At 40.7% G+C, this 26,150-nt stretch overlaps 2 protein-coding genes across 5 annotated transcripts in view; both read left to right on the top strand.

Moving 5' to 3' along the window:
* Nucleotides 1-5,779, top strand: part of DENND2C (DENN domain containing 2C) — a 93,125-nt gene extending 87,346 nt beyond the window's left edge. For 3 of the 4 annotated variants that reach the window (XM_082613144.1, XM_082613143.1, XM_082613142.1), the window contains exons 17-19: nucleotides 1,880-2,119; nucleotides 2,363-2,449; nucleotides 3,704-5,779. In XM_082613144.1, coding sequence (XP_082469270.1) covers nucleotides 1,880-2,119; nucleotides 2,363-2,449; nucleotides 3,704-3,735 — 359 coding nt within the window. In that variant the 3' untranslated portion in view covers nucleotides 3,736-5,779. The remainder of the gene's footprint in view (nucleotides 1-1,879; nucleotides 2,120-2,362; nucleotides 2,450-3,703) is intronic. The other variant, XM_082613145.1, reaches the window with a different exon arrangement.
* An 812-nt stretch (nucleotides 5,780-6,591) lies between these two features.
* On the top strand, nucleotides 6,592-23,422 carry BCAS2 (BCAS2 pre-mRNA processing factor). The gene is made up of 7 exons (XM_082615168.1): nucleotides 6,592-6,847; nucleotides 6,957-7,049; nucleotides 9,555-9,625; nucleotides 11,574-11,735; nucleotides 21,202-21,252; nucleotides 21,954-22,034; nucleotides 23,115-23,422. Exons 1-7 carry the CDS (start codon nucleotides 6,755-6,757, stop codon nucleotides 23,239-23,241), a joined length of 678 nt encoding a protein of 225 aa, XP_082471294.1. The 5' UTR covers nucleotides 6,592-6,754; the 3' UTR covers nucleotides 23,242-23,422.
* The last annotated feature ends 2,728 nt before the right edge of the window (nucleotides 23,423-26,150 follow it).

Below are 26,150 nucleotides of genomic sequence, written 5' to 3'. Positions count from 1 at the left end.
AAAGAATGGAAGATAAGTTACAGAAAAACATAATTTTTTAAAGAAAGGGAATTAGGTGTAAGAAAGTAGGTACAACAGGTATAAACAACTCTTCCAAGAAATTTTTTGCTGCGAACTGGAGGAGATACGGGACAGTAACTGGAGGCGATGGGGGAGAGTGGGGCAAAAGCATTAATGATAAAGCAGTGATGGATTTTCAGCTGCAGAAAGAAAGAGATAAGAAAGAAGTCTGTTGAACAAAATATAACAAGTATAACAAAAATCTAGATTAGAATAAAAATGTAGGGACTTCCCTGGTGGTCCAGTGGTTAAGATTCTGCTTTCCAATGCAGGGGACATGGGTTTGATCCCTGATTGGGGAACTAAAATCCCACATGCTATGGGGCAACTAAGCCCACGTGCTGCAGCTAAGACCTGATGCAGCCAAATAATAAAAATGAAATTTTAAAAAAAGAATAAAAATGTAATGTCGGAAGAGAGCTCAGAAATTGCGTAATCAGCCACCTCATTATACAGATATGGAAAGAGAGGCCATGAGAGGTAAAGCAAGTTGCCCACTATTATACAGCTGCTTCATGGTAGAAGTCTGATTAAACCTGCGTCCCAGATTCTCAGTCAGCCCATGGGAAAGAGCAAGAGACATTGTGAGGGAAAGAATACTATTTTGATATGGGAGGAAAAGGAGGAGTCTAAGTTGAAACTGAGGTTTGAGCCTGGAACCTGGAAGGCAACACATTGTGCTATATTATAGTGGTTAAGAATCACTTGACTTGGGAGTCCTGCAGCTTCTCCATGGTACTGGATGAGATGACCCTGGAGAATGTCTTTGATTTGAGCCTCAGTTTCCTCCGCTGTAAAAGGGAAATAATAGACTTACCTCACTGGATTATTTTAAAATTTGTAAAAGCACGCAATACATTATTATTTATTATGGAATAATCATGATGCAGTATGAAATGAGAAAGTTGAGAGAGAAACTGATTTGGTGGAGAAATATAATGAATTTGGTTTTTGGCATGTATTGTTTATTTGATTTGTAGTCTACCAATTTCCCAAAAGGACCTGAGATGGTGACTTTTTTTTTGGCTGTGCTGGGCAGCTTGCAACATCTTAGTTCCCTGACCAGGGATCAAACCCATGCCCTCAGCAGTGAGAGCACAGAGTACTAATCACTGGGCCTCCAGGGAATTCCCTAGATGGTGACTTTTAGACAAATGGAATGTAAGTGCTAATGGGACAGCCAAATGATGATCACCTACAGGTAGCCTGAAAATGTAGAAAGTGAATTTTGGTGAAATATCAGGATTGGAGATCTGAAGTTGAGAATTATTGACAAAGAAAGCCAGCTCTCTCTGTATATACCAGTTAGCTCTTTAAGGAAAGGAATGTTGAAGAGAAAGGGTCCAAAGACCGTGCCTAGGAAGAAGAAGAAGAGGCAAGAGCAAAACAAATGTTTGGTCATAAAGGCAGGAGAGGAATCAGGAAATCAGGAGAGCATAAAGTTGTGGGAGACAAGAGGAATGAGGAGGAGGTCAGCACAAATGCAGCACAGAGTTTAAAGGAGGATAAAAATAGAAAAGGAGATTAAATTTGGCTGGTTCTCACTGATGGCCTTTGAAAGAGCCATTACAGTGAAATCACAGATGTGCAGGCCACAGTATGCATGGGAAGAACATGAAGGTAAGGATATAAGCCATTTGCTTTTTTTCAGATCATGAAGAGTACAAGAAAGCTAAGAATGAGGATTCCTACATTTATTCTCTGTCCTTTAATCTATGATTCCTTAGGCGTCACTTTTATAACTGGAGCCAGTGTCCCTATAAACACAAAACTTAGGGGATTTTTTCCCCCCTTCTTTCTTTTTTCATTCATTTTGCAGAAGATGTGACACTCAACTCTCTGGTGTCCGAAGCATTTGTCAGGTTTTTTGTTGAACTGGTGGGACATTATTCTTTGAGCATGACTGTCACTGAGCGTGGGGAACGTGTATTCCAAAGGGAGCCATTCCGTAAATCCCACACCTCCCGAAGTGTACGCCACTTCCTGGATCTCTTCATGGAAACTCAGATGTTTGCAGGATTCATCCAGGACCGAGAGCTTCGGAAAAGTGGGGTAAAAGGTCAGTTTCATCATAAAGTTCTCCCTCTGTTTTTAGTGAGTACTTGAAACATTTGAAAATAATATAAACAAAAAACAGCATAAAGGTACAAGGGCTCACTATGAGTTGTTTATTATGGGAAATATTTATTTTGTGATATTGTTTTAGCTACGGAAGTACATTGGTAGTGAGTACAGAGTTTTATTCAATTGATTTTCAGTCTTGAATGTATGGCAGTTTCATCAACATGAGTTTTTCTTGTAGGTTTGTTTGAGGTCCGGGCCCTCCAGTATTTGGAAACAATTCCTGAGTCTGAGCCCAGTGGAGTGAATAAAATTTTGCGGAGTCTTGGTAAGTTGCTGTGTTTTCCTGTTAGATAAATACAGTTAAAAAAAAAAAAAACTTTTGCGGTAAGCATGCCTCATCACAAAAGCTTTATAATCACATCAACAATATAACCTCAAGGAGGGTGACCAGAAACCATGACCCTATTTCCAAAGTGTTTTGGAGAAAGACAAAACTCTTTCTCAGAAGTTAGGATTCTCCATCAGAGTTGTCCATGGGGCTGTTTTCCTCAGATGAAGCTCCCTCATGATATTAGAATTTTGCATATCATGATTATTAATCTTTTCTAGGCCACATCCCTGGAAGAATCTTATTAAAATCTGCACCTTTTCCCAGAAAAATATACTTGGAGCATACAAACAAATTATGCATATAATTTTAGGGTGTTAATGAACCCCCTTGAAGCCCATCCATACACTCCAGGTTAAAAATACCTGGTTCAGAGGGCATCTGAGGCAAAAGAAGATTTCCTGCAAGTCTCTAATTTTACTCTTCATAAGGAAACACAGTTGTTTATGATTTTTCAATTATAAGTTAACTTTTAATTATCCAGTATGATGTAGGAGAACAGTGGTGTGGTAGCCCCAAACAATGAAGAACCTGTATTCTATGGTATTTATATTGATCTTTGAAATATATGCCCCCCCTAATTAAAATTAGCCCCTAACTAGCTGAGAGACCATGGACAAATTATGCCTAGGCCTATTATTTCATCTTTATACTGTGGTGTTAGATTAGATCAGTGGTTCTCAGCTCTGATTACAATATTATAATCTCTGGGGAACTTAAATGAAAATCCTGGGAATTTCCTGGCCGTCCAGTGGTTAGGACTTCATGCTTCCAATGCAGGGGCATGGGTTCGATCCCTGGTCAGGGAACTAAGGTCCTGCAAGCTGTGTGGTACAGCAAGAAAAAGAAAAAACCACCCCCCACCCCACACCAGGCTCCACGAAATCTCTGGGGAGCAGGACAGCTGACTTTAACCTATAGTCAGGTTTGAAAACCATGGGATTAGATGATGTCTCAGTTCTCTTCTACCTCTACAATTAGAAATGTGGGGATTTTGTGTGTGTGTATATATTTGGTTTGGTTTGGTTTGGTTTGGGGTTTTTTTGGTGGTTAAACACATCAACTGATAGCTTGAGATGGCAGCTTACTTCTAGGCTGTTCTGAATGACTAGGTTTAATCCCTTGCTTCAAATAATGTATAATAAATAAAAATGAACTAATGAGACTTTCACTCTACTTTTTTTCCTTTAGGAAGTAAAATGAAATTTCTGCAGAAGAAATGAAATCTTTGATTGACAGCCTCCATCCTAAATAGAACAGAAAGTGACAAAGAAACTACTTTTCCACGAGTAAAGATGCCCTGAAGTATTCTACAAAATCTTGAAAGTTGAAAGGTTACAGAGCGGGCCAGGTTCTCGGAGGAGGATTCTCCTGTTGCTGCTGTAGTAATCACTGGAGAATTGTTGGGAGTAGTCTGGAACCAATGCTCCCTTTACTCTGCCTCCAGATTTTTTTAAGTGGCTTTTCTTTTTGATTCTTGAGCTCATTCTTTGTGTTTTGAGCTTAGTCTATGAAGGCACTTGTCTTTTACAAGAACGAGGTGGTGTTGCATTTTAAAAACAGCTCAAAGATGAGCACAATGAGAAAAGTGCTGCATTTAAGGTACTATGGAGGCATGATAAAAGTAGAGGACTAGCCCTTCACACATAATTCTCATCACTGAAATACCATGGCAGCTTTAAACCTATGGGCTGTTTGAGCTGAGCTAAGGACTATACTCATCTTTTTTTTTTTTTTTTTTTTGGTCTAATGCTCTGTCTAGGGGAATCTCACTTACGTGGAAGCCCTATGTATTATCACTGTTATTGAGTATCTTATAAAAATAGACATTTTATAGATCCTCCTCCACATTGTGTGGCACTTGGGTAGCTTGTCCCACGCATGTCAACATTAAACTTTGGGGAATTTTAGCTAATGGGGGGCTCCCCTGGCAGTCCAGTGGTTATGACTGCATGCTTCCACTGCAGGGGGCACAGGTTTGATCCCTGGTCCGAGAACTAAGATCCCCCATGCAGATTCCACATGCCACGTGGCATGGCCAAAAACAAGAAAAGAAAAAAATATATACCTAACAGGAAAATGTCCTTTAAGGGCATGAGAACTACCTTCTTTTTTAGTGTCCACCATGTGCCATGAGTGGTACATGTATGTATGTCATCTTGTTTAGTCTTTAAATCAACTCTGTGAGATATTTGCATCTCCATTTTTACTAATGAGGAAAATGGAATTCAGAGTTTAAATAGCTTTAAGTTGAAGCCAGGACTATTAGTTTATGAACACATAGAAAGTTGGTTATTCCTACAGATGGAAATTTGAACTCTGTGGGACTGTAGTTATTGAAAAAGCTTTTTTTTTGTTTTTGTTTTTTAAGCTGAAGTGTACCAGAGTCAACTTGCAGCTCTGAGAATAAGGAACTTCAAACTATAGGTGTCTAGATGAGACTTTTTTTGGTTCCTCTAGAAATGTTGGACTTTTTGCTCTAGTTAAATTGGACTCAGAATATGGACATTTCCTGGGCACACACCACATAATCACTCCAACCCTTAATATCTAAAGTAGTAGTAGTGGTATGAAAGAGGAATTTGTCAGCATTGGTGTAACGCTAATTGATAAATGTTACAGCAAGTGTCAGTTTGATTTCTTCAACTCCTGCTGATGGCTTTAACTGGCATAAAAAATATTTATTCAAACTTAAAGCATTATAAGTTGTGTTATGATACAACTTATTAACTTGTGCAGTATTGTCATTACAGCCCATTCAGGTGTGCGTGAATGGATCTGAAGCAGACACCATTTAAGATGGGTGCTCTATAATTCAATTCCTATAGATGTGGGTCCAGAAAATAGAACTAAGCCTATGTTTAAAAAAAAAAGTTTATTAAGCAGCTTACCTCAGTGGGGCTTTTACCAGACATTTCCCCATTTGGTCTCCTCTGACACTCCCACCCTGAGGGAACAATTAGTAACTGGGAATTGAGTGTTTATAAAATGGGGGTATAAGGTGTTATGTGGTGAATCCCAGACATCCCTCTGTGAGGAGACCTTTTCTTCAGGGATGGGAGTCTTATCCCTGCGATCTGAAGCTGCTTCCTTTTCTTCAGTCTGTTTTATTTTTTGTTTGTAAAGTATTACAAATTCTGGACACATTTGTAAAATAATCGCTGAAAATTTGTATAAAATGTTTATAGATCTTTTAATGAATAAACAAACACAAAAAATTCCATGGATCTCCTGGAGAATTTGAAATAAAATTGCTTAAGCTGTAAAGATATTTTACTTCACTTATATCTGTAGCTAACACATTTATCTAATTGTAGGTAAAAGATAATCGATCCAAGAGTAACCAAGCTTAATTACCGTGGCCAACATTTCCAGGCTCTTGGCAAATTCGGGGTCTAGATTTGCACACCTGGCACGGTATATAGTCCGACTACCTTATTTGGTCTTTCCCTGCTTAGTCAAAAGGAACTGGAAGCCAGGGACCAGAGACTGGGCACCAGCAGTAGCAGGAGTGGTCGGAGGCAATGAGAAACTATTCTATTACCAGAAGTTCTAAAGGCAAAATGATTGGATTTTATACACGCCCTGAATGCGAAATCACAGTCTTTTTAAAAGATGGGATTAACGGGCAGTTATCTCGCCCTGGGGGCGAGATCAGGTTCGTTTTGTTACGCAGAGTCTAAAGCTTCGCAATTTTAACTGGAGACTAGCGCCCACTTCCAGAATCTGTGAAAGAACTGCACTTAGTGCAAAGACCCTCGGGGCGCCGAGAACGCAGAATGGTGGGGGTACAGCAAGGAAGTGCAAAGGGAGAGAAGTTTAACGGAAGGTGGAAGGTTAGGAGAGTAAAGCCGAGGTGGGAAACCAGTATCTTTCTCCCCGCCAAATCCTGCAGCCATTTCCCTCCAAAAGTTTTAAAGGATTCCCCACCCAGATATCAGCGTCCTGGAAGAAAGCAAAAGTCCCAACTCCTCTCCACTTTGCTGCCAGTCGGAGGCAAAACGGTAGAGCACGCAGGGACAGGAAGTTGAGATGTACCGCTGACTAGGGGAAACCACGACGTGACGTCAAGTCCGACCAAAACAAAATGGCCGGGCACTTTCTAGCGAGCGCGCCCTCAGAATTAACTTAGCAGGCGCCAAAGCTGATGCGCAGGCGACGTCATTACGTTAGCGTCGGGCGCAGGAGTATTTAAGTGAACCTGAGCCCGCGCAGACTCGGAAAACTCCGGCGAACCTAAGAATGGCGGGTACGGGTTTGGTGGCCGGAGAGGTGGTGGTGGATGCGCTGCCGTATTTTGACCAAGGTTATGAAGCGCCTGGTGTGCGGGAAGCGGTAAGTTCGGGGTGTCTGTGTAACTGACTCAGCGCTCGCTGGCCCTTAGTGCTGGAAGAATCGCTTAACAACTTGCTGCCTCTACCCTGGCCCCTGTTCTCGTTCTTAGGCTGCGGCATTGGTGGAGGAGGAAACACGCAGATACCGACCTACCAAGAACTACCTGAGCTACCTGACAGCCCCGGATTATTCCGCTTTTGAAGTAAGTGTGATTGATGTTTTTGAGCCTAGCGTATGAACCAGGATCCTGTGAATCCTTGGATCGAGAGGCTTCGCCACGTAGAAGTCAATTTTAAATTCCAGCTTTAACTGTTACTTGCTTAGCTACTACTTACCCTGTTGTATAGGTATTGTCAGTCAGTTGAAAATAGCTACACAGATAAGCCTTCCCCGGGGTTCTTATTCTGAGATCCACGGAAGGACTTTCTGGGTCTCCGCGAACTGACCTAACAATGCAAAAGTTAGTGTTACGTTTTTCCGAGATAGGTTTATTGCGTAAATTCTCAAAGGGATCCTCTTCTCTCTAATTAAGGACTACTGTAAAACAAGTGATCTAGGGTTTTTAAATATATTTACAAAAGCCTAATTACCTAAGCCTCTGAGAACCACTGGAGGGCGGCCTTTGTATCAAAAGTACTGGGTGGACGTGAATGACTGTAGAGATAAATCATATCTAAGTGAACCATATCAAACCATTTAGATATTTAGCCTAGAGGTGCACCCAAAATACTATTTAGGGTCTAATTAGCTGAATGAAATGTAAAATATCATTTCTAAGTTAATGGATTCTGTTAGGCATTTTAGTACATACATGATCCGTTTTTTCCCCCATTACAGTTAACCATTTATTTATGAAAGAATTCTGTTATTAAAACGCAGGATTCCTATTGAGGTAACATGAAAAAAATATTGGTTAAGTTTTAAGTAGGAGAGAGGTGTTCCTATGGCATGCTGTTTTCCCATGCTTTTTGTAAATGATGTTGCCCAAATATAGATGTTACCACATTAAGAACTAAGGACAGTAATGGGTACTTATTAGCTTGTTTCCAAAAGTTTTAGATAACTGCATTCAGTCACAAACTTTTAAATACTTGAGCCAGTTTTCTTTTTACCTCTTTTAGATACAACCTATGTTTCCTGTCTTTATAATTAGTATACTGATTAGTTAACGCTTTCTAATAGTAGAAGCTAACAGTGTACTGGGTTCACTGTCTCAGTCCTAAAACCAGCTCTGTGAACTATATAACTGTATGCTTATCCCAGTTTTTTAGATGGGAAAACTGTAGCTTAGGCTAACTAATTTGCCCAAGACCTTAAGCACTCCTCAAACTGCCCTTGAACTGCTCTTTCATTAATTCATTTAACAACTATTTCTGAAAATCGATTCTATTCGAGTTATTGGGGAACAGGAGTTTAAGTTCTAGAGTGTGGAGACAGATAAATCAGAAAATATCAAATTATTGATAAAGCTATACAGAGAATTAAAGTAATGATGTGATATAGAGTGACTGGGTGACTGCTTTAGATAGGATGGCTGAGGAAAGCCTGTCTAAGCTGAGAATGAGAATGCTCTATGAGCAGGGATCTCTTTTGTCTACTTCAGCACTGTATTTTCATCACCTAAAACAGTGTTTGGCACACAATAGGAACCCAGATATTTATCACTGAATGTATGAAGAGTGCCTAAGGCAGTATAATGAATGCTTAATGTGTGCAATTCATGCCTGGGGTTCTTCTTATGACTTAGCCCTGTGAGCATTGGCTCATTCTTTGAAGAGTTAAAATTCCATATCTGTCACTTACTAGCCATGTGATGTTATGTGGCTGAAGACTGGCTTGTACTATATTTTTGTAGTTTCTGTCTTACCTAATTGTTAGTTTTTACTCTGTCACTGTGCATAGCCTTCTAGCCAGAATGCCTTAGCTTCTGCAGGAAACTAAGTAACCACATTTTCTTAGAGTTGTGTGAAACTCAGCAATAGTCCAAAAAAAGGCTTTCTCCAATGAAGACATGCTTAATGCACAATTTTTAAGCAAGGAATGTGACCTCTGGAAGGTCTTTTTTGCCTTCTCTTTAGTCTAAATGGAATAGGATGTTGACCAAAACACTGGACTTAAAGAGGTAGAGCTACCTCACATTTTTAAAAAAATAGTAAAATTGTTAGAGCAAACAGCAGAACCAGGTCCTTTTGTCCCTTCCCCTGTTACTCCTTTGCAAAGAGTAAAGTGAAAAGAGCAGCCAGGATCAAAAAGAAAGTATAGGTTTAGGCTCATAGCGCTAAAGCAAATTATTTTATGTCCCAAGTCCTCTTCTCTCTTCCCATGCCCCCAGTGAATACTTAGATCCATAGTTCTCAACACTGGCTTGACTTTACGATCAACTGGTGAGTTAAAAGCAAAAGTTATAATCACGTCCTGTAGTGGGGGAGAGGAGTGATAATGTGAATTGTATTGGAATTGTTTTCGAAACTCCTATTTGATTCTAAATGTGTGCTGGACTGAGAACCACTGATTTAGGATTAATCCTTTTCTCTGAGGGCCCCTTTACATATGAAGTGTGTGTGTGCCTGTGCACTTCTCCAGATTCTAGAGAGCACTGACTGCAGAGAAGACCTGGGGGGAAGGGAAATGATCCGTTAATAATAGATAGTAATACAGTTTGTTGATATGATTTTGGAAATAATCCTTTCTTCAATTTACACATCAGACCGACATAATGAGAAATGAATTTGAAAGATTGGCTGCTCGACAACCAATTGAATTGCTCAGTATGAAACGGTAAGTCCTATTTCTGGGTTCAGCTGGCCTCCAATCATTGTTTAATTTTAATTTATTAGTAAAACTGCCGTAGCCATGTTAAAATGTGCAAAAGAAAAAATTCTTGTCTGTTTTTATGCATTTATGTTTTTTCGTGTAATAGTTATAATAGTGGTTCATATAATCTTGTGTTAATATTCAAAAATATTCTTTGCACCATTATTTAAAAATGCAAACTAGGGCTTCCCTGGTGGCGCAGTGGTTGAGAGTCCGCCTGCCGATGCAGGGGACACGGGTTCGTGCCCCGGTCCGGGAAGATCCCACATGCTGTGGAGCGGCTGGGCCCGTGAGCCATGGCCGCTGAGCCTGTGTGTCTGGAGCCTGTGCTCCGCAGCGGGAGAGGCCGCAACAGTGAGAGGCCCGCGTACCGCAAAAAAAAAAAAAAAAAAAAAAAAAAAAGCAAACTATTTTCAAATCCAATAACAGGGGAATGGTAAATTGTAACTAAGTTCATGTTTAAGAATTCCCGAGGAAACGTTCCTGATTAGACATGTAGTGCTTTGCTCTTACACAGGCAACATTAGTAAACTCAGTACCTGCATAGGTTGACTTTGGTTCTACTGTCTCCCTTCCCACACCACTTTACTACAAAACTGTTTCAAAAAAAAACAAAACACCCTTTTGTTACTTCCACTACATTGGAGAATTGGGTTGCTTAACATCTGAGGTCCCCTTCAGCTCTAAGAAGACTATGAAATTATGAGAACCAGTAACTAATCTGGCAGAGCAGAGAGGGCCACATGAACAATAGGGTTATCCTCTCAGCATATGTACAGATGAAAAGAGGGATGTGAGTCTATAGAACCGAAGGACCAGATTTTTTCTTTTCTTGTGCTCCATTTCCTATCTGGCTTGAATGATAAAGGCAGGAAAACTCCTAGGACTCCTCAGTTCTCCTGTTTCCAGGTGCTTCTGCTCTAAAGATTTTCATGATAGTAACTCTTTCATAACAGTATATTTTGAACCCATAAGTAGGTCACGATCCTTTAAGCAGTAGATTGTGAATTAAGTTTATTTAAGACACCACAGCACTTTTTTAAGGAAGTAGGATAGAAAATATCAGAACGCATTGCATGTAAAGGTAAGTTTTGTTTTGTGAAACTTCTGTTCAGCTGTGTGTATCTGTGTACTGGATCACAGTGTAAAATATTTCTTACTGTGGGTTATGATTAGAAGTTCCCAAAATGCTGCATTCATGATGCATGTGTAAAGCTTGTTTTTTGTTTTTTTTTGTTTTTAAACAAAATGGTTTATCACTTCTTAATCCCAGTTGCATATCCCTCAATTTTTCATAGGAATGATTTGGAGTTTTTACAATACCTAGTAAAAATAACAAAATGGAAATTAGAAGTTAGTTTGTAGTATCTCAGTAATGAGCTGAGATATATGAAGCGTGTATGTTGCTGGCTCTGTTGGCAGTGTTGAAGGACTGGGTATTATGAAGACAGAGAAAAGGCTGAGTTCAAAATGTAAAAATTATTATATCCCTTTGCCATTTTTTCTCTAGAGGGGTGTAGGTACGTGGGTGGGAGGGTGGATGGATGTAGGTGCATATTTTTTTCTATCCTTTTTTCCCTTAATGTATTACAAACATCTTAATGTTTTAACTATTCTTTAATAACATTTAATAGCTAATATAACAGTATGTTATATGAGTGCACAGTGTAGCTTATTGAATTGTTCATTGAAGTGAACAGTTTTTTGTTACTGTGTATAATGATGCTAAATCTTATTTGTAAATTGATTGTTTCTTAGGATAAATAGATTTCTTATTATTGCAAGGTCTGCATCTTATCTTCAGTCTTCTGTAGTTTTTACAGTGTGCATAGACCCATGAGGCATTCTGTTGGGAGGAGAAAGAAAGGTTTGGAGGAATATGTGGTTTTATTTCATTGTTGTTTAATTTCAGATATGAACTTCCAGCCCCTTCCTCGGGTCAGAAAAATGACATTACTGCGTGGCAAGAATGCGTAAACAATTCTATGGCCCAGTTAGAGCATCAAGCGGTTCGAATTGAGAATCTGGAACTAATGTCACAGCATGGATGCAATGCCTGGAAAGTGTATAATGAGTAAGAAGCCTTTTTTGTTTCTTTTTTTTTTTTTTAAACCCATACCACCTTTAGTCTTTTTTTTTTTTAACATCTTTATTGGAGTATAATTGCTTTACAATGGTGTGTTAGTTTCTGCTTTATAACAAAGTGAATCAGTTATACATATACATATGTTCCCATATCTCTTCCCTCTTGCGTCTCCCTCCCTCCCACCCTCCCTATCCCACCCCTCTAGGTGGTCACAAAGCACCGAGCTGATCTCCCTGTGCTATGCAGCTGCTTCCCACTAGCTGTCTTACGTTTGGTAGTGTATATATGTCCATGCCACTCTCTCATTTTGTCACAGCTTACCCTTCTCCCTCCCCATATCCTCAAGTCCATTCTCTAGTAGGTCTGTGTCTATTCCCGTCTTACCCTTAGGTCCTTCATGACCTTTTTTTTTTTTTTCTTAGATTCCATATATATGTGTTAGCGTACGGTATTTGTTTTTCTCTTTCTGACTTACTTCACTCTGTATGACAGACTCTATGTCCATCCACCTCACTACAAATAACTCACTCAGTTTTGTTTCTTTTTATGGCTGAGTAATATTCCATTGTATATATGTGCCACATCTTTTTTTTCCCCTAAGTTTTATTGTTCCTATTTTGAAGATGAAGACACTGAAACTCAGAGAGACTAAAAGACTTATCCAAGATCACATAGCAAGTAAATTATTGCTGGGATTTCAAACCCAGCTTTTTTTTAACCTCAAAACCCACACGCTGTCCTGTTAGGGGCTCCCTCCCTAGGAAAGGGTCAAGGAGATACAGATGGATGGGTACCAGGGACATCCAGCACCTTCCCTTGGCAGCAGGTAGAGGCCTGGAAGTGCCTGTGGAAAACCAGGAAGCAGAACTCATGATCTTAGTGATTAAGGGACTGGAGAGAGGGGGCTGCAGCCTGGGAGGGAGAACCAGGGGAAGAGAAATCAGCAATTCCGCGGGGCTGGAGAGTCAGAGCTAGGCTAGGAAGGGCCTGGACCTGAGGATTTGGAACCTCTTAGGATCTGTGTCCTTAACTGGATCAGTTTAGACTCTTGGACTATGCTATGTATTTTGGAATCGCTGGTTGTATTCCAAGGTCATCACACTTGTGGTAAGGTAGTTTACCCTCAATTTATCAGTTTAATAATATAACAAACATGCAAGAACCCACCACTCAAATAGGTGATTTAGAACATTGCTAATAACATATTACCAATATGCTAAGTATTTTTTTGTGGTCATTTTGATAAATAATTGTCTTTTTTTTTTTTACATCTTTATTAGAGTATAATTGCTTTACAATGGTGTGTTAGTTTCTGTTTTATAACAAAGTGAATCAGTTTTACATATACATATGTTCCCATATCTCTTCCCTCTTGCGTCTCCCTCCCTCCCACCCTCCCTATCCCACCCCTCTAGGTGGTCACAAAGCACCGACCTGATCTCCCTGTGCTATGCGGCTGCTTCCCACTAGCTATCTATTTTACGTTTGGTAGTGTATATATGTCCATGCCACGCTCTCACTTTGTCACAGCTTACCCTTCCCCCTCCCCATATCCTCAAGTCCATTCTCTAGTAAGTCTGTGTCTTTATTCCCGTCTTACCCCTAGGTTCTTCATGACATTTTTTTTTCTTAAATTCCATATATATATGTTAGCATATGGTATTTGTCTTTCTATTTCTGACTTATTCACTCTGTATGACAGACTCTAGGTCCATCCACCTCATTACAACTAGCTCAATTTCATTTCCTTTTATGGCTGAGTAATATTCCATTGTATATATGTGCCACATCTTTATCCATTCATCCGATGGTGGACACTTAGGTTGTTTCCATGTCCTGGCTATTGTAAATAGAGCTGCAGTGAACATTTTGGTACATGACTCTTTTTGAATTATGGTTTTCTCAGGGTATATGCCCAGTAGTGGGTCACATGTGCTGCTTAAAATTCAGGGCAAAGCATCTTGGGTGTTTTTAAACTAGGTTGATCCTCAGGACCCACAGTCTCATCATGTCTCACACAGAGGACGGCAGAGGGTACAGGCGGTGGCTTGGCCGGTTGGCAATCTCCCAACAGCTGGATCTCCAGCAATGTGAAGCTTTTGTTTGGGTTTTCCCCCTCCTTTTAGTTTTGCTTAATTTTTTTATTTTTTGTCTTCCTTTCCCCTGCTTTTTAAAAAACATTTAAACGATTAAGACTTCAGAAGAACAGGAAGCTATGCTGTGGACAGGCACCAGTTTCTTTAAAGAAACTCAAAATGGACAAAACATATGTATAAATTTCATTTTTAATTTTAATAAGGGGTTAGGGAGCTATTTTGTTTTTGTCCTTTATTTTTCCTGTCTTCTTTCTTTTACCCATCTCTTAGTTCTGCTTATAACACCTCACTTCCCCAGGGAAGGCCTGCCCCTCCATGGAGAATTTGGGGATTTCTTCTGGAATGGGGGGCATGAAGCCAGAATGAGGCCTCTGTGCTGCCTCCCCACCAGGTGCAGGAACTGCTGGACTCCCTGGTGGCCTGCTCCTGGCTGGCCCTTGGGCCTTGGAGATGATAGAGGCCAAGAACCACCTGAAAGGGGAGGACCAGGGCTTGGCCAGGAGAACTCGAGAAAGAACATCTGTATTTTGGGTTTGTCCTCTTTAAGCAGTTGGAAGCCCAGGGCCACACCAGGACTTACAGAGGGAATCCATTCCTTCTGCTGCCCTTTAAAACCAGGAGTTCTGAGGGGGAAAGGGACAGTGGGTGATCATCTCGTACTGCCTGGTGTTTGAACGGCCAGCCCACCCCAGCTTTCAAGCCTACCTTTCTGTTAGTGATCTTCCTCCCAGAGGATGATTCCCAGAAAAAACTGTGCCAAACCTCTGCCTGGGACACAGCTGGGTCTTCGGCGGGCATCTGTCACTTCTGTGAGCTTGGCACCCATCACTTCCTGCCTCCTGCATCGTCGTCTTCCCAGATGTACCCGCCAGATGTCCAGGTCATCAGACACCGCTTGAGTCCCCAAGACCCAGTTGTGACCATTGCCATAAGAACAGGGTGTCCTGAACCGGCTGCCACTGTCATCTCACAGTGAGGGGTGTGCCCTGTGTGCCAGCCCCATGGTGTCACATATGGTGACAATGTCGACCATCATCTCCCTCACTGCAGGGACTTAACTGTTAGGGGCTACCCTCAGTGTAAATGTGTCTGATGGGAAAGGATGGACCTGGCTGATGGGGTGGACCATGGCCATTAGGTGCCTTTAGGCTTGTTGGCTGTGACCCTGTGATCCCACCTCCAGTGTCTGTCTGTAGCCTTTCTTCCGCTCTCCAACGACTCTCGCAACCTCCCTACTCCTGGGCTTCTGAAGTGGGGTGTCCTCTCCCCTTGGCAGGAGAAGGAGAGCTGTCCCTGTTGCCCCTCACCTGGCTTCTAACCCCATTACAGCAAAGCAAGGAAGGGAAAAGGAATTCTTCTTTTGTGTTTAGTTGTTTTGTTTGTTTTCTCTAAACCAGCATAGGATGGATAGGGGAGATGTTGGAGGGCATTTAAGTTGGTATGTGACCAAGGAGGGCTTCCCCCGAGAGCCGCAGCCCTTCGGCCCTGGGAGTTGAGGAGAGACCAGCACAGCATCAGCCCAGACTTGCAAACTCAGCAGTATGTTTGCTCACATTCTTTCCGCCTTTTCTCAAGTCCTCTTCCTCCTCCTGGGCAGATGGCTAGCTGTGGTTAGCAGGATCCAGCAGGGCAGCAGGAGGTGACCAGGCCCCTCCCTTCCCTGCCTCAGCTGAAATTCTTTGTCATCACCTGTCTCTTGTCTCTTCCCTCTGACTTCTCAGACAACCTAGAGTCTACTCTGAGCTGCAGCTGGGAGAGCACATCCCCTGACTGCAGTGTGCACCCCTTCTCTGCCCCACCTCCCCGCCTTCCCTCGGGGGCAACTGTCTGTCTGTCCATGAGCACGTGGGAAAAACAGTCCCCGGACTTGGCACCCTCACTTGTCCCTGGCCGCAGCCCACACTCTGAAGTCCTAGTGAGGGTTCAAGCCTAACAGGTTATTTACCTTTTGCTTATCCTTCCCTTCCGCCCTCCTCAGGTCTCTTAGCTCTGACTAAGGTCTTGGAGCTGTAGGTCACAGGTGGCCATACCTTTCGGGTGAGGTGGGCAGCCTCAGTCGGGGTAGCCAGCCTCCACAGGTCCTGCCATCAAGCCCGTCCTTGCTTGGTGGCAGGACCTCCTTCCCTAGCTCCTGAGGCCCAGCTTGTTAGCCCCAAGTGCCTGTCTCTCTTCTCCCTCCCCTGTTCTCCACTTCATCCACCTCGGACACCCAGCAGCCGGGTGGAAGTCAGCCCGAAGTCAAGGCTGGCTCTGCCCAGTCGGCACACTAGCCTCAGTTAGGCCCAGGTAGCCGTCCTCTCCCTTAGCCACTCTTCACCTCTTCCCACTGGAGTCAGCCTTGTCGTCTCTTCCTGCCTTTTACCTGGGTCTTGGGCCTGGCAGCCGCCAGAGCGGCTGCCATCATCTCAGCGCCACCAATTTGTTAGTCCTGTCCAAGTTCTAGGAGTTTCCAACCCTTAAAATAGCAGTCAGTTATTCTTGTCTCCTGGGATCTGTGAAAAGGATAGCCTTTGGAGGGAGGATCTGGGCCTCAGCCCTACAGATCTGAGCTCCATCCCCCTCAGTGAGAGGAATCATCAAGACAGATCATAGTGCCTTATTCCGTTGCCCTCTCCACCCGACCACCTGGCTCAGTTGGCAGTACAAGGCTTCTTTCTCCCTCTCGGTGTTCATTTGCCACTTAAACTCTCACCGCCCCCCCCACACACACACAGATAGCCTCATAGGAGGATGAACTCCCCGGTCTTTGCCCCATCCTTTCCTAAGAGCTGCAGCCAGGCATGTGACCCCCAGCCACCACAGGGTGCTCACTAGCAGCTTCTGCTGAGGACAGGGCTGTGCTGCAGACAGGTGCACTCTCGGCCACCTCCTCCCCAGCAGGTCCTGCCTCTTACCTCCAGCTGGGAGGATGCAGTCTCTTCCTTGGAGACCAGCTCCATCTGACCCCCTCCTGGGCACCGGGACTAAGGTCGCAGGCCTTAGCACCTTCTCATCCCAGAGGCACTGGGACAAGAGAATGGAATTCTTTCCTCTCACCCACGTGTGGTTCGTGCCCCCATGGCTGCCTTTCTGAGGGAGTGTATTAAATATTTACTTAAGAAATACCGTGTTTATAGCTGGAGGAGAAACGTGCCCCATGCTGGGTGGAGATTTGACTCTCTGGACGGCGCCTGGCTCCTTTATGGCACTGCCAGTGGTGACCCCAGAGCGAATGAAGGCAGGGGACCGAGGCACAGGCCCTGCACCCACTCTGCCCCCGACCCTGCAGTGCTAAGACCACTCACCAGTCTGTTTTTTTAATGTGGGAAGTAGAGTAGGAGAAGTGGGATAAAAATAATATAGCTGGGCTTTCACTTGGGGTCATGTCCTAGAACTACAACCCATATGAAAGGCTTTGAGACCCATCTCAAAGTTTAAGGGGATGTAAACCTAACACATTTGTTGTGTAATGTTGCAATAATGAGTTCTGAGGTCTGATTTACAAATCGTAGCTTGGTAGAATGTAATCCTTAATGTGGGGGGTTGCTTATACAGTTAGCTCTCATTATTGCATGTTGTGCTTTATAAAGTGGTCTTGAATACTGAATTAACAAATACTGAACCATTTCTCCTGGGAGAAATATGTACATATGTATATATACACATCTCAGATAGATTATAATCTTAAATCCTTTAAAACAGCTCATCCTGGCAGATTCTGTATTTTCTTTATTTTATAAAAGAGAAGATAAAGTTCAGAAGTGTTAAGTAACTTGCCAGAGTTGGAAATCAAACTCTATCCTTTGGTCATCCCTGCATGAGACCTGAAACAAGAAGGTGGAGTATCTCCTTGTTCCAGTGCAGCTGGAAATGTGCGTGCCCAGCAACTAAAATTTTTTGCCACTCTGAGCATGTCCATGAATGATCACAAAACACTGCAGGTATTGATTTTGGGGTTACACATAAATTTGAGTGAGTAGGCAAACTCACATATACAGAATCTGCAAATGATGAGAATTGACTGTAAGTAGAGAATTAACACCAGAAACAAAAGTGCCACTAGCTCCTGTTTCTGTTCCATATAACTAGCTTTAGCTTTAGGTTTTGTTATCTACTTAGGGTTCAGTTTCCAACTTGTAAAACTCAGTGGTCAGGTGATCTCCATGGCTCCTTTGAGCCCCCAAATCCCGAGTTTCTATTAACAGTTTAAGGAGAAAAGCCCATTGAACTTCACAACTGTGCATAAAACTATTTGTTAGAGTATGATTCCTGAAACAGTAAAGCAAAAATCACAAAATAATAAATACCTTTTCTCAAGTTTTCAGAATCATGTTTAAATTTCTATTGGCCACATAAGGATCTTTGGACAAAATTCCGAATTTAAGAAACTGCAGAACAAACAATTCAGTTTCTATTGTGAATATGTTGCAAGGAGAATAAAGGGAAAATGGGGTTGGGATGACTAAGGAATTTGAGAACAAATCAATCCCCAAAATGTGTATTTCACAAAGGGGAAAAATGTGATCTTTGTCCTCAGGAGGCTTTATCTAGTTGAGGAGGCAAGATATTCTAGGGCAGATGACTGCTAGTTCATGGCAGTATGGGGGCAAGTGCTGCACTGTGTGTCGTGGTCCATAAACTACAGAGATCCAAAGAAAGGGACATTAGGATTAGGACCATTATAAAAGGGTGAGATTAGGGGATGGGGGTGGGGGTTATCGAAGTATAGTTGATTTTTATGTTAGTTTGAGGTATACAGCATAATGATTTAGTATTTTTGCAGATTATACTGTAGGTTATTACAAGATAACGGGTATAATTCCCTGTGCTATACAGTATATCCTTGTTGCTTATCTCTTTTATATATAGTAGTTTGTATCTGTTAATCCCATATCCGTAATTTGTCCCTACTCCCCTTCTCTCTCACCTTTGCTAACCACAAGTTTGTTTTCTATATCTGTGAGTCTGTTTCTGTTTTGCATGAATTTTCATTTGTATTATTTTTTAGATTCTGCATATAAGTGACATCATACACTATTTGTCTCTGTCCAATTTGTTTATGTCACTAAGCATAATATTCTCTAGGGCCATCCACATTGCTGCATATGGCAGTATTTCTTTTTTATGACTGAGTAATATTCCATTGTATATGTGTATATATGCACCATATCTTAATACAGTCATCTGTTGATGGACATTTGGGTTGCTTCCATGTTTTGGCTATTGTAAATAGTGCTGCTGTGAACATTGGGGTGCGTGTATCTTTTTGAATTAGAGTTTTCATTTTTTCCGGATATATACCCAGGAGTGGAATTGCTGTATCATGTGATAGTCCTATTTTTAGGTTTTTTTTTTTTTTTAGGACCCTCCATACTATTTTCCATAGTAGCTGCACCAATTTACATTCCCACCAACAGTGTACAGGGGTTCCAGAAAAGGGTGAGATTTGGATGTTTAAAGGAGAGCAAGAACATTCCAGGAATGGAGGAGAACATAGGTGAGGGGAAGGGGGGTGGGGAGGAGGCATTAAATTGAAGAGAGCATTGCTTTCATCTTGCCTAGAAAACTTTGATAATTTTCCCTTACCTACAAGGTAAGGTCCAGGCTATTTAACATGATATTCAAAGCAAAAGGCTATACCTCAGTTGTAGACTTTCACTCCAGCCAAACTAGTCCTCTCCTTGGTGATTATCATAAACTCTGCCTCCGAACCTTTACTCAGGCCTTATCTCCTCCTGGAATACCTTTAACTATTCTACCCAAATTCAACTTATTTAAAGCCCAACTTTAATCTGTTTCCTTTTCTTCCCTGATTAAAATTCTGCCTCTGGTACTCTCTCTCTCTTCTGAGTAACTATACAAATTATTATGCACATCACTTGTTTTACATTTAATTACATAACACTTTATAGTGTTGGTCATTCTCCTGCACATATTTTGTCTCCTTCAAACCCAATGGATGCTTCTCCAGAGGAGCTGTACTATATTTTCTTTCTTCATGATAGGATTTGAGGGTGTCAAATATGCTAGGCAGAGAGCTTTTAGCTCTAAGTAGGTCTTGGTGCAGAACTGCTTTAAAAAAATAGTATTTCATTAATAAGGAGAGAATTCTGTACTTGAAACTGAGGGGAAACCTTCAAGGTCAGCCCCTAATTTTACAAATAAACAGATTTAGCCCTAGTGATGTCAGGTGACTCATCAAAGGAAACATAGCTATTTAGGGCAGAGCTGGGACTAGAAGCCAAGTCTTCTGACTCCCATGATGCAGTGTGATCAGTTTCAGCATTCAGAGTACTTGAGGAGAAACCTGTGTACTTAAGAGGGAGGCTGGAAGCAGGGAGAAGACCACAAACTGGGCTTTCAGGAAGAGGTGATTCAAAAGAAAGCTCCCTATTAATTGTCGGAGGTCGGGAATAGAGTACTAAGCTTTATTGTCCTCAGCATGGAATAAGTGTCAAAGTCAGGGAAATTGGGATGAGCTAAAGGAAAGCTGGAGAGGCACCACTTTTTGAAGACCAAATCTCTAGAGAATTGGAGTTAGGTATAGGAAATCACTCAGTGGAGATAGGAGAATAACTCAGAAGGGCAGCAGGAAATTTGAGTCACAAAAGCCGGGAAACAATACTGGATCTAGAGCGAGAGCATAGTAGGGCCAATGTGGTTGAAATGGACTCTCCTGCCTTAAGAGGAAATTAATATGGTATGTAAATTATATCTCAGTAAAGCTGTTATTTAGGAAAAGATTTTGAATTTTACCCTTGAATCACTTCTCTAATGATAATAATCACATGGAACTCTGTATGGCTCAACTTCTCCCCTCTGCTCATTAGAGCTGACTTGGACTGGAATCTGAATCTATAGCCTTCCACACAGTTTTTTTCTTCTCTCTAGCTAGCAGTAGACAGGAGAGTGACAAGATAAATGTAGGTAAAGAAATAAAGAGATAAAAGGGAGTGTAAATGAGTGCACTCATCAGATACTTCCCATCTTGTCTATGAAAAGACAATAACAGTTTAAGACGTGATGTAAGTACACAAAATCAGAATATCAGTAAATGGCTTAGGCTCAAGAGTTTAAAAGACCTGAAGTAGAATTCACCTCTGACACTTAACCATGTTACCTTGACCAAGTTACTTAATCTTTCTGAGTATAGTGTCCTAACATGTGAAATAGGGATAATCATACCTACCTCAAAGAATTCTTACGAGAATTAAATTAGTTTTATAGAGTGTCTAACATGGTGTTTGACACAGAGAGCTCAACTAATATTAACTATTTTTAGCAGAAAAACTTGACCTTGTATCAACTAGATAGTACACTTTTAGTTGGTACTACGTGATTTTAATGTACATTAATCTGATTTTCTTTTTCTTTTTTAGAAATCTAGTTCATATGATTGAACATGCACAGAAAGAGCTCCAGAAGTTAAGGTAAATTGTTTTTCTTCTTATTTTAGAATAAAGTTGAGGTGAATCTTAATAAATAGAATGAGAAGAAAAAGGAACCATTGCACTATAGTCATATGACAGTAAATAATTGATGACCACTCTGTCCAGTGTCTAGTATTGGGTTTGCCCTACCTGAGTTGAGGAGAAATAGACCAGAGGTCTGAAAACATTACCAGGTCATTTGCAGTTTGCAAGTCTGCAGACATTGAAAAGGTACTTTTAGAAGGGGAAAAGGTTGTAGAATAACATGTATAATCTGATTTATGTTAAAAACACAAGCAAACAAAACACCCTAATCTGTATATGCACATACATATACAGGAAAGAATCTGGAAAGACACTCACCAAAAACTGAACAAAAGTTATCAGGGAGAAGAAGCACATGGGAGGAGGGACTTTGGATTTTTAATCTGTCTGTGTGCATGCTTGTGTGTGTGTATTTAATTCTTCACCATGAGCATGTTTTATGAAATTTGTAATTGAAAAATAATGAGAAGAAAGTTAAAAAAAAAAAAGTAAGTTATTTCCTGGAATTAGTCTATGACTATATATGTGTATATATATACACATATATATATCTGTTCTTCTCAAAGGATTAAAGATATATTATATTAGTTATAGATTTTTCTGCTGATTTTAGTCTTTAGAAGGTAGGTGGGTTGTATAAATAATTTTTTTTACAGGAAACATATTCAAGACTTAAACTGGCAGCGAAAGAACATGCAACTCACAGCTGGATCTAAATTAAGAGAAATGGAGTCAACGTGAGTATCTACAATCCCATCACCTTTTAAATTGCTTAGCACATTTTAAGATCAAGATTCAACAATATAATTCAAAAAGTATTCAAATGGGGTGCCACAGGTGTCAAAGAAATGCTGTTTTCTGAATCCCACTCTTCACCGCCTCTTCCTCTTTCTGAAGTATGGGCTCGGAAGGAAATGAGAGTTATAAACAAAAACTGAACCACTGCTAATTTATTCTGATCTTAGAGCACCCTGCTTTCTGTCCAGTACTTCTGCTCTGAATAGGATTTTACCTATATTCTCCTTTTAAAAGGAAAAAAGTCTATTTTTTAACTCTTGCAGGAGGGAGATTCCATAATTTCTTGATAATTTTATGTGTCTCAGGGGTTTTTTCCCTTTGTTTATATATATTTTTTAATGTTGTTCTTCATGTATTCAAATAAGTTTGCACAAATCTCTGAATATAGTCATGATTTTTTTATCATTTCTTTTCTTTTTTGATTTGCTCTTTCCCTAACCTCCCTGCCTCCATCACCCACATCATTGTCCTTGTTCCACCTTTCCCTCATCCTCTAAGTACCCCATGTTATCAGTCTATTATGCATCTTTCCACACTGTTCTTCAAACTAATATAATCTACATGTACATGTGTGTTTCTTTTCATTTGTCCTAGAGATTTTTTCTGGGGGAAGGGGAAGATTCCTTGAATCTATGGAATTTTATCTTAGCAGTTGTAGAAATTTCTTCATCATTTTTCTTTATTGCCTCTGCCCTATTTTCTCTCCTTTTTTGTTAATCCAATTAAATACCAATTTCAATCACTCTTTCATATCTCTTCAACTCTTTCTAATTTGTTCTTTTTTAAATTAAACTTTTTATTTTGAGATAATTGTAGGTTCACATGCAATTTTAAGAAGTAATAGAGAGGTCCTATACACCCTTTACTCACTTTCCCGCCTAATTACACCTCAGTTTTTGAAAATGTAAAGCTAAAAGTGAAGGTTAGTGTTATGACCCTGGCTGAAAATATATATACTATAAAAATCTTATAAGGGAAAGTTCACATTAAGTAATTTCCCCCCCTTTTTTCTTTTCTAGTTGGGTATCCCTGGTCAGTAAGAATTATGAGATTGAAAGGACTATTGTACAATTAGAAAATGAACTCTTTCAAATGAAGCAGCAACATGGAGAGGCAAACAAAGAAAACATACGGCAAGACTTCTGAAAAAGACTAATCTGGTGGGTAGAAAGGAAGGCATGTTGGGCTTTCACAGAAGATCAAACATCCGAACTGTGAAGAACAACAGCATCTTACGGAAATCATCAGTGGTTAAATGTTTAGAAAGCATAGAATGTGGACTGTTATATTGTTTGTACATTTCAGCAAAATAAAAAATTTCAACATAGTGGTGGCTTGTTTTGTTTTGTGTTTTTGCCATTTAAAAAAAGAACTTTTGGGCCTCCCTGGTGGCGCAGTGGTTGAGAGTCCGCCTGCCGATGCAGGGGATACGGGTTCGTGCCCCGGTCTGGGAGGATCCCATATGCCGCGGAGCGGCTGGGCCCGTGAGCCATGGCCGCTGAGCCTGTGCGTCCGGAGCCTGTGCTCTGCAACGGGAGAGGCCACAACAGTGAGAGGCCCGCGTACAGCAAAAAAAAAAAAAAAAAAAGAACTTTTGGGCTTCCCTGGTGGCGCAGTGGTTGAGAGTCCGCCTGCCGATGCAGGAGACACGGGTTCGTGCCCCGGTCTGGGAGGATCCCACATGCCGCGGAACGGCTGGGCCCATGAGCCATGGCCACTGAGCCTGTGCGTCCGGAGCCTGTGCTCCGCAACGGAAGAGGCCACAACAGTGAGAGGCCTGCGTACAAAAAAAAAAAAAAAAAAAAAAGAACTTTAGACTTTCAAAATAAGTATGACTTTATAATAATGTTCGTAGAATTAATTTTGAGTCACCAGGACCATATTTTGTACCCAAGAGATCTTTATTGAAAGTTTTCAACATGTACAAGAAGTTGGAAACTTTTGATTTATAAGTATTTCAAATAAAGAGGTAGTTGGACTTACCTGGTGGTCCACTGGTTAAGACTCTGTGCTTCCGATGCAGGGAACACGGGTTCGATCCCTGGTCGGGGAAGTTTGCATGCTGCTCAGTGCGGCCAAAATAAAATGAAAGAGGTAGTTCTAAATGACTTCTTAATTACCAAACAAGACTAAAGAAATACAGTGACTCCATATATGTCATCTATGATGATCATCATCATAAGTAACACATAAAGCTTAGTATGTGCTGAGCACTGTTCCAAGCACTTTAGGTAGATGAACTAAACTTACATGAATAGAAAAATAATTGGATCCTCACAAAAGCCTATGGAATTACATACTGTTGTTCCCATACACAAACTGTAACAGGTGCTGATTAATTTGCTGAAGTTTTATTAGCTAGAAAGCATCATCCAAATTTTGAACCCAGTAGTCTAGCACCATGGTTGTGCTCTTACCCTTCTACTTGTAAAGTATTAAAAAGTATAAAAGATTCCTGCCCAATTCAGAAAAAAAATATTTGTAATATATCAAATAAGGTCATAGTCTTACTGTACAGAGACCTTTTACAAATCACTGAGAGGTGAACACTCACCAGAAAAAAATTAAAAGATGTTTAACATTAAGAATACAAATTAAACCTAGAACTTTTTAAACCTATTATGTTGGTAATGGTCAGTGCCTTTTTTTTTTTGAGGTATAATTGACAATATTATGGGTCAGTGGTTTTGAAGGTACATGTATAGGAAAAACAGGTTACAGAATAATTTGTATAATGTAACCTCATTTATGGTTTTTTAAAAATCATCTTAAAATTTTTGTGTATTGCACTCATACCTTCTCTATACAGTAAGTATGGAGTTTCATATGTAAGCTATCAAATATTTCATATTATAAGGTAGAGCTCATACCATCCATCAGTTCAGTTTTACTCATCTTTTGTATAGCAGTATTTATATAATGTATTGAATATTTTCATATGTTGCTCTTTTTAAAATAAAAATGGGAAATGGATATATGAGATATGCTGGAACTGGCAAATCTTTAGCCTCAGTCGGAAGCTCATTGGTCTTGAGCTGTTGACTGCTTAATTACGGAGGACAATAAATTAGAGAAACATATGAAGTACTTATGAAACATCAAAAAAGGTATAGTGATGAAGTTTAAAAATCTTTAAAGATTTAGAATCGGTATTCAAAATGCATCACAGCGAGGGGCTCCACACTTCCACTGCAGGGGGCCCAGGTTCGACCCCTGGTCGGGCAACTAAGATCCCGTAGGTTGTGCAGCACACAGCACACAGCACGGCCAAACAAAACAAAGTGCATCACAATGGTCTAAACCTAAACCCTGGGGAAAGTTCAGTAGCATGTTAAAACTGTTGAGGATAATGCTTGCTACATATTTCTTTATGATGAGATGGGGGGGGAAGGAATTACATTTTAATCTCCTCTTAACAGATTTTTTAAAATTTTAAGATGAGGTGATAATACACTTTGCAAAGTTAGCCACACTCAAGGGGAAAAATACTAGTGTGATTTAGGATTTTTCTATGTTCTAGCTTTCTGTAAAAACATCCTTCTCCCACCCTCCCCATTTTTCTAACTTTTCTAAATTTATTTAGGAATTTATATACAAAAGTGACTTTCTCTCATATGGGCAAATACCTGAAAGGTTATATACTAAGTATTTTTAAGTGGCTAAAGATCTATGAATGGCTTCAAGGGTTCTGTGAACTGCTTCACATCCTGTGTAACGCTTTATATGCGTGTATGCAATTTTAATAGAGTGTAATTTACATCAGGTTGAACCTGATGTATGCAAGAAAGATCCCTCCCCGGGTAGACGTGACTGTTCTGTCAAATCAAGTTCCAATCCTCCTCTGTCCCTTCTCTCCCTTCTCCCCAGATTCAACCTCAGCTGAACTGCATCCTTTTTGAATAAGAAGCCCATCGTTTCCAGTTTTCATCTGCACTGCCAAGACTGAATGGTTGGTTGGAAAACATGTGGTCTTTGGCGAGGTGAAAAGAGGATATGAATGTTGTGGAAGCTTGGAGTGTTTTGGGTCCATGAATAATAGCAATATCGGCAGGAAG

This window comes from Mesoplodon mirus (genome assembly GCF_964341445.2).
Source record: "Mesoplodon mirus genome assembly, chromosome: 3".
In the NCBI taxonomy this organism is placed as follows: Eukaryota; Metazoa; Chordata; class Mammalia; order Artiodactyla; family Ziphiidae; genus Mesoplodon; species Mesoplodon mirus.
Note: the sequence above shows the minus strand (reverse complement) of the source record. Positions and strands in the feature narration are given on the sequence as shown.

Coding starts and splice junctions, on each gene's coding strand:
- BCAS2 (XM_082615168.1), top strand. CDS start 6,755: ATGGCGGGTACGGGTTTGGTGGCCGGAGAGGTGGTGGTGGATGCGCTG. Junction 6,848..6,956: donor CGCCTGGTGTGCGGGAAGCG/GTAAGTTCGGGG, acceptor TCTCGTTCTTAG/GCTGCGGCATTGGTGGAGGA. Junction 7,050..9,554: donor CGGATTATTCCGCTTTTGAA/GTAAGTGTGATT, acceptor TTTACACATCAG/ACCGACATAATGAGAAATGA.